This window comes from Argopecten irradians, chromosome 4 (genome assembly GCF_041381155.1).
Source record: "Argopecten irradians isolate NY chromosome 4, Ai_NY, whole genome shotgun sequence".
Lineage (NCBI taxonomy): Eukaryota > Metazoa > Mollusca > Bivalvia > Pectinida > Pectinidae > Argopecten > Argopecten irradians.
In genome coordinates, this window is record NC_091137.1 from 26,268,971 (window position 1) to 26,281,372 (window position 12,402).

The 12,402-nt window shown below is 34.1% G+C and overlaps 1 protein-coding gene across 1 annotated transcript in view; it reads left to right on the top strand.

The window, feature by feature from the left end:
- LOC138321114 (nonsense-mediated mRNA decay factor SMG7-like) overlaps window positions 1-12,402 on the top strand; it is a 29,969-nt gene that overhangs the window by 5,892 nt on the left and 11,675 nt on the right. Inside the window, exons 10-19 of the mRNA XM_069264557.1 lie at window positions 815-897; window positions 1,305-1,541; window positions 2,064-2,211; window positions 2,698-2,780; window positions 4,295-4,361; window positions 5,323-5,436; window positions 6,826-7,022; window positions 7,445-7,506; window positions 8,442-8,528; window positions 10,841-11,367. Coding sequence (XP_069120658.1) covers window positions 815-897; window positions 1,305-1,541; window positions 2,064-2,211; window positions 2,698-2,780; window positions 4,295-4,361; window positions 5,323-5,436; window positions 6,826-7,022; window positions 7,445-7,506; window positions 8,442-8,528; window positions 10,841-11,367 — 1,605 coding nt within the window. The remainder of the gene's footprint in view (window positions 1-814; window positions 898-1,304; window positions 1,542-2,063; window positions 2,212-2,697; window positions 2,781-4,294; window positions 4,362-5,322; window positions 5,437-6,825; window positions 7,023-7,444; window positions 7,507-8,441; window positions 8,529-10,840; window positions 11,368-12,402) is intronic.

Consider the following 12,402-nt stretch of genomic DNA (forward strand, 5'->3'; position numbering starts at 1 on the left):
AAATGCAGCATTGACAGTGAAAATATCATGTGTATTGTTACGTCATTAGTTTGTGAGCGAAAATGATGTTGATGTCATATATTTACATAGAGATATGATGTTATGTTTGCAAGGGGAAATAACTTTGTAAATGACAATGGTTGAATAACATTTGGCGGAACTAGTAGTGATGGTTTTCTATAAATGGAAAGCGAGAAAAAATGTAATAAATAGAATATTTCTTGTTTCTAGATAAATACTGGTAATATTTCATCTCTGTAGGTGGAAACCTTGATGTTTTTCATCTCTGCTTCGCACTCCTGAAAATTATCAAAGTTTCCACCTTACTCGATGAAATATAACTGGTATTCATAAAAAAACAAGGAATATTCTCTATTTATTATGGTGACATAATCAGACTATTCTGATCCAGTTGTTTGTACTATGATGTGGTAGATAAAAATGGAGCTAGACTCCTCATCAATGTTCAGTCAGTACAATATTATTAACAGTTGGAGATGTTAAATATGTAACATAATCTAGTGTTTTGAATTTTTCTTTTTAAAGCTTCCCTTTATTCAGATGAGAAACAATGAAATTCATTAGCTGTAGGCATTAAAATACTTACAGTTATATACCTGGTGCAGAAATAAAGGGGCAGCCCTGGCCTAGTCCTTCTCTCCTTTTGGCAGATAGGTAGAGTCCAGTACTTTGGTTTTGATAATTTGCAATTAGTTTCAGGATAAAATCATTTCAACTTGAGAAATCTGTGTCTGCTGTAGTATATTACTTGTAACATAACTTTGTAACTCATTTCTGTGTGTTTACCTAACAGGTGTGAATTAAAGGGGAAGCTGTCTGTCAGTGAAATGATTACAGCCTTCTTACAGTTCCAGGCCTTCATACACATGTGTGTCGGTAAGTCAATATCAATTATACACATGTGAGTGTGGGTATTTTTATGTGTGTTGGTAAGTTGATACAAGTTATACACATATGATGTGGGTATTCTTATATAAATTTTCATAAATACATATGCTTTTTTTTGTGTATGTGTAGTTATATCTTTTTAACACACATGTTTGGGTATTTTATAACAGGTTTTTTACACATGTGTAAGTAAGTTTGTATCAGTTTCCATACACCTTTATGAATTGGTTAATTTACATATTAAAATTAATGTCTGTCAGTAGTTAAAATTCTTTGTCATTTCGATATGCATGTCTCGGAAGCAAAAATTTATATCAATACCTGTAAGTACATGTATTAACAATACATAAAATTTATAAAGTTCAACTTATATGTAATACTGTTTTCTGTCACAGAACTCCAGAGAGCTGAGCTGCTGAGTGAAAAACTTGTAGCTGCTTTACCTGCACATGTAACATCACAAAGCTTTCCTTCTGGTATCTTGGTGCAAATTATCGCGATCAACATTTTCGCGATGCAGCATGCTCGCCGACAGCTGTCTTCTGATGCGGATGACCTAAGTAATGGACACCTTTATGACACCTTGACAGTAGATGAAGAAACATCATTTCAGCTGATGTTCAAGTTCACAAGTATGTTTGAATGTTCGCAAATATTACATTGTAAACCCATCTATGTCTTAGTGAATTGGAATCTAATCAAATACAAAATTAGTTGGTTTGCAGTACTTTGGAATATTCTACGTCATTTTATTAAAGTCTGCATATGTTGTTGAAAAATTATCGCCTCAGAAATGTTTTGAATAAAGATGAAATAAAATCAAATGACAACTGAGTTAATAAATTGCTTAGAAAATAAGGTTTATAGTAATGGTATTATGTTTGAAAGAATTAATTCATGACAATATAACTGGTTCTGTAGAATATCATCTGTGTGGAATAGGAAACATTGATATTTGAGTTTATTGAACCTTTATCATGCCAGTAGTCTTAATGATAAATAGAAGGATCTAAGAAGGATAATTTAATCTGAAAAAAATGCCTCACCCCACTTGACTATTATTAATCGCCCCTAAATATTTAGGGATGTTACTTTTGCTACATAAATATTCAGATATCATTATTTACAATAACTTAATTTCTGTCATATTTCAGTCCTCGTATTAGATGTACTGTTGCAGTACACACCTAAGCAGGAGCAGAAGCTGCGAGATTTCTTTACTTTACCTGCTGTTAAACTTTTACTGGACTGGTTTAAACTCAACCCAGAACACCTGTACAATCCAGTCCTGAAAACATCCAGGTAAGTAAATAGAGTACTTGGTATTTTGCAGATAGTTGGTTCCCTATTCTTTTTAATACAAAGAGAAAAGTTGTTATTATCATTGTTATATGCATATAATTTTAGTGGATATCAGTCTGACATGATATGGAACATTTGTGGATTATAACACTACAACATTCTAGTAGCCATGGGAAATCAAACCATCCAGAAAATAAAAATATACATTTTGGTAATAAAGCAAAAATACATAGTAGTTTCAAATTGTTTCATATTTGTTATAGGCAATTGTCTGATATTGCAAAACCATGTTATTTTCCAATTATTAAGATTGACCCTTTTGTTCGTAAGACTGAAGTTAACGGGTAATGAATAGGCGATACTTTCTTCATCATAGACATCTACCAGTATCAGTAAACTATATATGTCATAGTGGGATCTTTAAGCCTCGAGATTTTGTTTTCATCTCTGCTGATTTGTAAAGAATGTGTTCTATTCTATTTGTAGTCTGTGGGCGAACCTGTGTAAAGTACTGAACAATATCAAACCACCATCCGCTCCAAAAGATGGCAAACACGACATTGGCAAGTGTGAGTAATCATTTCATGTATTGAAAATAATTATTAATACATAAATGTTTTGTGACTACACATTATTCTGTGTTTGCATATTACAAAGTTATCTGCCCTGACTTGCATGTAGTTATTAATTATGCTGTCATGTGTTTGCGAGTGTAACATCATACTTTTCATAGAAAACGATGCGAGTTCATTCACAAAATAATGACGCCATCATGGATATCTTTCTACAGGTTAGGTAACTCTGTAATATACAAAGACTGAATAAAATATTTTATCGCACCTCAGACAGAAATGTCCCCAAATGATTGGCGTAGAGCCGTCACGTGATGACCCCCTAACACTTTATAGGGGGTCAGTAAATTTTATTATGTTGCAATATGGCGGCTGTCGCAAATGCTTCAAAATTTTAACATGTCTCTTCAACTAAATATACCATTTCATTACCGTAAAAATATATTTTACTTATTTGTTTTTCTTTTATGTAAAATCAATTTAAAATCTTTTCATAGAATATACTTCAAATTAAATGAAATGCATTTTTTAAAATATGAGTTGCTTCCCCTACGCCAGTTTGAAAGTTGATGACGCGGCGAAAGTCAAACGTAAGAATTCAAGCGTTTTCTTGACTGCGATCATAAACAAATGGAGGGGTTCGTTAAAAAAAATATCGTTGCTAGGATAGATCTATCAACCCTCGCTCTACAATTAATTTATCGGCATAACTTTAAGTGATTATCTCAGCGAAAAAGCAGAGATGATCATGAAGACTGCGCTAATTGTTGTATGGATGTTTGTGTCACTTTTGTTTGTGATGCTTTCAATATCTACAACCAGTCTGATGTCGCATTGAGGTAGGCCTACTGTACACTAGGTTGCTGATAGGCCTATATGAATTACTCGGTATTGTTCTTCAGGTTCTTTATACAGTTATTTGCAGATTCTGGAAAGAAATTCATAAATAAATATGCAGGCCTACTGTAGGCAAACTATTTTGAAAGCGGCCAGTGTTTGTATACTTCGCCAGCATGATTTAGTTTTGATTTCAGATTCTTGAGAAAACAAATAGGAAAAAAAGATCTAATGAAACAAATAAATGGTCCTCGATGCGATAAATTCATTATATAGTCAGTTACTGACCCCCTATAAAGGCATAGAGGGTCAGTAAGAAGTATAGGAGGCTCGGGCTACGCCCTCGCCCCCTATAAATCTTACTGACCCTCTATGCCTTTATGGGGGGTCAGTAACTGATTATATAACTAATAATTCAGATTGTTTTGACAGCTAGCAGTTTTGATAGTATAGAGCAAATATAAAGCGAGTATAGAGCGAAGAGATTGTAGAGAAAGATTCAAAATTATCACCCACAATATTTAGATTTAGATAAAATTGGTCTGAAATGCTGGAATAATCCTCAGATATATCAAAGGTAAGAAGTGTTACCAGAAACTTGACTTATTTGAATATACCCATGAGTTTTCCTTGTGGCTGAACTTTTTTGAGAATACATGAATTTCTTTGAACAGATGAGGATTTACCTCTCACAGAAGATGCAGAGCTTCGATGTTTCCAGCCACTTGAAAAGGCTCACTGGTGTGTATATGTAGATTTTTTATGGAGTTTAATTACATTTGATTGTAATTACGTGTTTAAATATCATATACACCATGTAACAGGTTATTTTTGCCACTCGCCAATTTCGCCATTTGTACTCCAAAATAGGATATTTAATTTTCGCCACTTCATATTTTCGCTATTGAAGAACAAGGCTTGAAATTAAAACAGTGTACTCTGTATCAAATGTTACATGTATGTCGATCTTGTTTAGTAGTGTTGACCTATCGTAGCAGAGACGTGTTTTACACTGACCACTATATCGACGGAATAATTATAGTGTTTAACATAAAATAATATGTTTTATATATTAATATTTTTATTATATATTTCTTTTGTTCAATATGACTGATGTTCAGATTGTTCATGGATGAACAGGCATGATTAGTTTAAAAAGTTATGAAAGCATTTACGCAAGTCTCATTTTTTGTCAGATTGTACTGTATTTGTAATATACCCATTATGAGATCTACTCGCCTAATATTCGCCGTTTATATTTCGCTTAGGTATGCTATGGTGAAAATAGAGAGAATTAGACACTTGCGAAAAACAATCTGTTGTACCGTATATAAATTGTACTGTGATGAGTGTTTAGATCTTCATTGATATCCTGTTGTTTACTTATCACACAATTGGTTTCTGATAAAACTGCAGCTTTATATCAACAAATTGAAATAATTGTTTGATTAAATAACTGTGATGAGTGTTTAGATCTTCATTGATATCCTGTTGTTTACTTATCACACAATTGGTTTCTGATAAAACTGCAGCTTTATATCAACAAATTGAAATAATTGTTTGATTAAATAATTTTGACAGAGATTACTTTGATATAAATATATTTTCATAGAAACTGGTACATGCAAGATACAGTTGTTATGTTTGTTTACATGTAAGATACAGTTATGTTTACTTAACATCTGTTGTATATTAATTGCAGTGGGTTTAGCTTCAGTCGAGTCCCAAGTGAAGGTCTACCATCAGAAGTAGAGTCCCAGCTACGCTGTCGCCGATTGCTAGCTCATGGACACTGGATTGCTGAAGAATATCCAGGGTAGGAATAAAAGATTTTCTCTCGTTTGGAGATTCTCTATTTTTGATACAATTCTTTCATATCAACTGTTCAGGAGCTGATGAGGCGATATATGGTAGAGGTTTCTTAACCAATGGAGGCCCATTGTCAGTATAATGTGACAGGGTCATATAATAGGACAAAAATTCTACTATTACAGAGAGACACAACAGTAACATACCGCAGTCTTCCAAAACCTACAGATATTCACACACCACGACACATGGCACACTAGCTGTTCATAGGGCTATAAACCATATAAACCTAACCATTTAAGGCTAGGCTTGTTCATAAATTCTGATACATGTTGACATTATAATCGCAAAAATTAAAGTAGTGTCAAATATTAAATTGTCAAAGGACAGGGTTTTTGTATATGGAAGAATTTTATAGCTTGTGGTTTGTATTCAAAATTTTGTAAAGCAAATGCAAGCATGAGGGAGAACAATGAAAGTCTTTTACAACTGTCTTCTACTATGAACTGTTTAGAAGTGATATTTCTGTAATTAGAACTAATTGTTTATCATCATCATCGAAAAGAAATTTGGTTTACTTTACACAACACTTCTTGTGGAGGAAACATTGGCAATTGTACCAAAATGACAAGTTGTGTTGAGAGAAGTGAAGATGACAGACACGTGTATAAGAACTAAATCAAAGACTTTGTAATCTACTCCATACATAAAAATTACGTAAATAATTGATGAAAAATGTTTTATATCATTATGATTGGACATCATATTAAATTAATTCAAGAGATCTTGAGTTTGATAGAGAAATTAATTCTTTTCAAATTTTCCTCTGAATCAGATATATATAAAAGGTGTACTAGATACCAGACATTTGATAAGACGATTAATAATGGATGTCATGACTTGTTCAGCTGGAGTTAAAATTGCTCTATAAGCCTCTTGTTATCTTGATCTTATAGCTGCTATTTCATTGATTCTATAATGAAATGATGTTAGCTGTTTTTTGTAAACATTTAAGTTATTGACCTTTTAGACTGTCAAAGGTATTAATTAATTGAACTATGCATATACTTTTAATTGATCTGTGATTTTACCTACATCATACTAACAAAACACCTGCCAATATCCTTGGAAGGCAGATGTGTATCTATCTAGGCTAGTGACAGCTGATATTGATATAGTAGACTCATGGTCAATAGGTAAAAATGTAATTCTTTGTAATGCATGAACAGATGTTTTGCATACACAAAATTGTAACAAAGAATAATTAATATATTGATTTCAACTTGACTCTGGCTGATGATTTCTTGATGTCAGATGTGAAGTGTTAGTAAACACAAGGATTTAAATTAATAGAATTTTAATTAATTTTTGTGCTTTTTTAATAATTTTTTTCCAGATTAAATCTCATGAATATTCAAACAAGTAAAGTAGGAAAGGTACAATTTACAGCCCCATCTGCACCTGTAAAAGTAATTACTGTCACATCATCAGCACCGGTCAAGGTCGTCTCTGCACCTCCCAAGGTCATTGGCACCCCGTCAGCACCAGTCAAGGTCATGTCACCCTCATTGTTGGTCAAGACCGGAACTTCAGGTTGGAATCTTTCCAGTGCTCAGATTTGTTTTAATGTTGAATAATATCTAATTAGCTCTCTTTATCGGAACAATTTGGAACACAAAGTGACCAATTTATTGGTTTGAATTGCAAATGCGTATGGAGATCTATTTTGAAAGTACCAACGGAAATCAAGATAAAACAAAGGTCAAGGCCATTGATGGTCATATTAAAAAGCTCTGTTACTGAAAATAAGTGTAAAAATGTATACTTAAACACATTTTGTATAATCATATATACAATATTTTATGTCTTAGATAATTTATTAAGGTTAAATGGTTATAGATAGTTTTATTTTTGAAATAAAGAATATCATGTCAGCAGTGTTAAGTTTACATGTGTTCAATTTATAAATATGAAATGAAGTGTAGTAACCGTTGAACTGTAATTCATGTCTACAGAATCGCAGCCATTTCAATCTAGTCCAGAGAAAAAGCCAGTGCGACAAAATGTGGCTATACAGGTAAGCTTTCTAAATGCCAACTTCAAGATCACAAACTAAACAAGTAAATAAGCGTGGATCGTTTTTGTATCGCCTGCAACGCAAGGGCGACACGTAGGTTTCACTATGTTTGTGTGGGCATCTGGGAAAAGCTTCCGTGCGATAACTTTAGTATTTATAAATTTTTGTCTGATTTCAACTAAATTTAGCATATTGCTTTATATCAATGAGATCTTGGATGAGTTTGATACTGGTCAAAATCCATTAATATTTGCGAAAGTTACGGGACTTTAAAATAGTCAAAACAGATAAATCCATGGTTTCTGCCCGATAACTTTTAATAGTATATATAGTCCGATTTCAACCAAATTATGTATGTTGCTTTATGTCAATGAGATCTCAGATTGCTTTGATACTGGTAAAAATCCATTAATATTTGCCAGAATTAGCTAATGGGACTTTCAGTTCGTAAAAACTGATAATATCTTGGTTTCTGTTTGATAACTTTAATATTTATTGTCTGATTTTAACAAAATTTTGTGTATTGCTTTATACCTTCACCTAATTATAAACAATGATTTCAACTGTAAAAAACTAGTTTTCATGATGTTTAAATTGCTATGCAGGCGTGTGTTCCGGGGATTTCTTGTTAGTATCACTAGCAATACTATAAAGCTCAAATCGACAAAATGTAAAAATTTAAGATGATAGGTGAAGATAAATTACTTCATGGCTGGAATAATGTTTTGGAGACAAAGAAAATGACATTTGTAGATATGAACTGACAATGCCCTAGTGTAATTGATTGGGTTTAACTTTAATACTATAACAATGGAAAAACATAATATATTTTTATCTCTGTCTCTTAAAGGAGAGGGGGTAATAAGTAAGATTATAATATATTTGGGGTATATTTTTAGCTGAAAAAAAAAATTATGAATATTTTTTCTATACAGGCCATTATCCAAAAACAAAGCCAGACAAACAGAGACCATGCAAGTGGTGACAAGGTTATTACCAAGATACAACAACCTACAGATAAGGTACAGTATTTACAGCATTGTAAAACAGCGTACAGATAAAGTACAGTATTTACAACATAGTAAAAACAGCCTACAGATAAGGTACAGTATTTACAGCATTGTAAAACAGCCTACAGATAAGGTACAGTTTACAGCATTGTAAAACAGCCTACAGATAAGGTACAGTATTTACAGCATTGTAAAACAGCCTACAGATAAGGTACAATATTTACAGCATAGAAAACAGCCTACAGATAAGGTACAGTATTCACAGCATAGTAAAAACAGCCTACAGATAAGGTACAGTATTCACAGCATAGTAAAAACAGCCTACAGATAAGGTACAGTTTACAGCATAGTAAAAACAGTCTACAGAATACAGATACAGTTACAGATAAGTTTACAGCATAGTAAAAACAGCCTACAGATAAGGTACAGTTTACAGCATAGTAAAAACAGCCTACAGATAAGGTACAGTTTACAGCATAGTAAAAACAGCCTACAGATAAGGTACAGTTTACAGCATAGTAAAAACAGCTACAGATAAGTACAGTTTACAGCATAGTAAAAACAGTCTACAGATAAGGTACAGTAAGATGTATTACAGCATAGTAAAAACAGTCTACAGAAAAGGTACAGTTTACAGCATAGTAAAAACAGCCTACAGATAAGGTACAGTTAACAACATAGTAAAAATAGAATACAGATAAGGTACAGTTTACAGCATAGTAAAAACAGCCTACAGATAAGTTACAGTATTTACAGCATAGTAAAAACAGCCTACAGATAAGGTACAGTTTACAGCATAGTAAAAACAGTCTACAGGTAAGGTACAGTATTTACAGCATAGTAAAAACAGTGTACTGATAAGATACAGTGTTTACAGCATAGTAAAAACAGCATACAGATAAGATACAGTATTTACAGCATAGTAAAAACAGCCTACAGATAAGGTACAGTTTACAGCATAGTAAAAACAGTCTACAGATAAGGTACAGTTTACAGCATAGTAAAAACAGCCTACAGATAAGGTACAGTTTACAGCATAGTAAAAACAGTCTACAGATAAGGTACAGTTTACAGCATAGTAAAAACAGTCTACAGATAAGGTACAGTGTTTACAGCATAGCAAAAACTGCGTACAGATAAGGTACAGTTTACAGCATAGTAAAAACTGTGTACAGATAAGGCACAATATTTACAGCATAATAAAAACAGCGTACAGATAAGGTACAGTATTTACAGCATAGTAAAAATAGCATAAAGATAAGGTACAGTTTACAGCATAGTAAAAACAGCCTACAGATAAGGTACAGTTTACAGCATTGTAAAAACAGCCTACAGATAAGGTACAGTTTACAGCATTTTAAAACAGCCTACAGATAAGGTACAGTTTACAGCATAGTAGCCTACAGGTAAGGTACAGTTTACAGCATAGTAAAAACAGCCTACAGATAAGGTACAGTTTACAGCATTGTAAAACAGCCTACAGATAAGGTACAGTTTACAGCATAGTAAAAACTGATTACAGATAAGGTACAGTTTACAGCATAGTAAAAACTGATTACAGATAAGGTACAGTTTACAGCAAAGTAATAACTGATTTCAGATAAGGTACAGTATTTACATCATAGTAAAAACAGCGTACAGATAAGGTACAGTATTTACAGCATAGTAAAAACAGCGTACAGATAAAGTACAGTTTACAGCATAGTAAAAACAGTCTACACATAAGGTACAGTTTACAGCTTAGTAAAAACAGTCTTCAGATAAGGTACAGTTTAAAGCAAAGTAATAACTGATTTCAGATAAGGTACAGTATTTACAGCATAGTAAAAACAGCCTACAGATAACGTACAGTTTACAGCATAGTAAAAACTGATTACAGATAAGGTACAGTTTACAGCAAAGTAAAAACTGATCACAGATAAGGTACAGTTACAGTATAACTAGCAAAGTTATTATACCCTTTGCAACTAAGGTAATGGGGGTATAATTGAATCAACTTGTTTGTCCGTTCATCTGTTCTTTCGTCAGTCTGTCCGTCCGTCTGTCTATCTGTAGACATGACTTTGTCTGGCGAACTCCTCCTAAACTACTGTACAGATTTAGATGAAATTTTGTAAAAGGGAGGTGAGTAAACTGTATAGGGTTCTTCACTGTTCCCTATTAATGGAGTTATTACTAATTAAAAGGCTTAAATAGCCGAGTGGGGGGTATTAGTCTGCCACTTTGGCGACAATTCTAGTTCTCTATGTTTTTGTGATATACTACCCACAAGTTTTAATGTGATCTCCACTACACTAAGTAATTATTTCTTTGTGTATTTGAAGCTGAAGGCCACTGATGGTGCTGATAAAACTGGTAAGCTGTGCCCTCCTAAGTATATACTGGGAGTCCCTACTAGTGAACCTTTGTTTATGAAGCCAAGTGGTGGCCGACCCTCTGGGGGATCATCAGGATCTGGCAGGCCCCCTACCCAGACCCCTCCACGTCTTCAGAAACAACATCAATTACAGCTCGCCCAACAACAGATGCAGACCCATATAGAGGAGGAAGAGAATGTGGAGGAGGATCAGACATGGCAACCGCTGCCAGAACATCAGACAACTTCCCAGGAACAAACTGGGAAGCAGACTAAGTTAGCCTGGCAGCTGACATCACAACAATCTTCAAAGGAAGCCTCTCCACAACTGCTGACCTCACAGCCAACTCCTGGGTATCTTCAGACGGAGTCTCAGTTTTCTGGGGGTTTATCACCAGGACAAAAGGTGGCTTCTCCTCATCAGCATCCGAGGATGACTTCTCCTCACCCCGCCCAGTCTCCTAAACCTGTGGTGATTCTCCAGTCAGACTTCAGGTCAGTCATAGAGTTGATACCAATCATGAGGAGAAGAGTGTTCTACATTCCTTGGCCCAGTTTGATCAACAGTTCGTAAATCTTCATCATTATTTAGGAAAATATTACAGAAGTGAAGAAAAAAAAAAGTTGAAATTTTTACTCAGCATCTGCAATGCTTTCCTAATGAGAATTTGAAGTTCAGATATTTTCATTAAGTTAAGGAACATGATGAAACTGGCCCCTGGTAATTAATTGTTGTCCTTTTTTTTTTTTTTACTGTCCACGCTATAATAGTGTCAACGGTTTCGGTTGATCACTACATCAGCATGCTGTCGCTATTGCCTGGCAGGCTGTCGCTACACTCTCGATAACTTGGTCACAGTGTCACATCTCGATGGTGCCGGCAGGTGGCGCTGTTACGTCACACACACGTGTTGCGGGAAACACGCTTGTCAGTAGCTGAGCTACTGTCAAAATGGACCACTTTGTTGAGCTGTTAACCCGTTACTGTCGTTAAATACAGTGAGAAGTTAGCCGTTGTTGTGTCCATCTATCTATATTTATGACCTGGTACCAGTACAACAACTTGATTTGATTGTTTTTGTCATATTTATTTGATTAATCAAGAGATCGAGGCAACACATTAGGACCTAGCTACAGTAGAATAGGCCTAATAAGCATCTGGCGTTCGTAACATGAACTGTACAATACGTCCTTGCTTAAGAAAAATTTAGAATATGTTATACATTAAATAATTTGATATTTGAGAGTTTGATGTCATACAAGTGTTCTTTTCTGTAATATTGACTACGATACAGTTGTTACGGCATATTAGGCCTACTCCTTTTCCGGCATTTCCAGTATCCAAGTTAACAGTAATATAACGCTGTAGACAAGTCACAGAAAATTGAAGAAAGAGGTTTAAAACAGATACTAAATCAAGATCATTACTTGTATTACATATTATGTCTAATCGACAACACGTTAGCACTGACATTGACTCTGCATTGTCATCTGAATATTGTTGGTTCGGTTAATTTTATTACAGCCGGA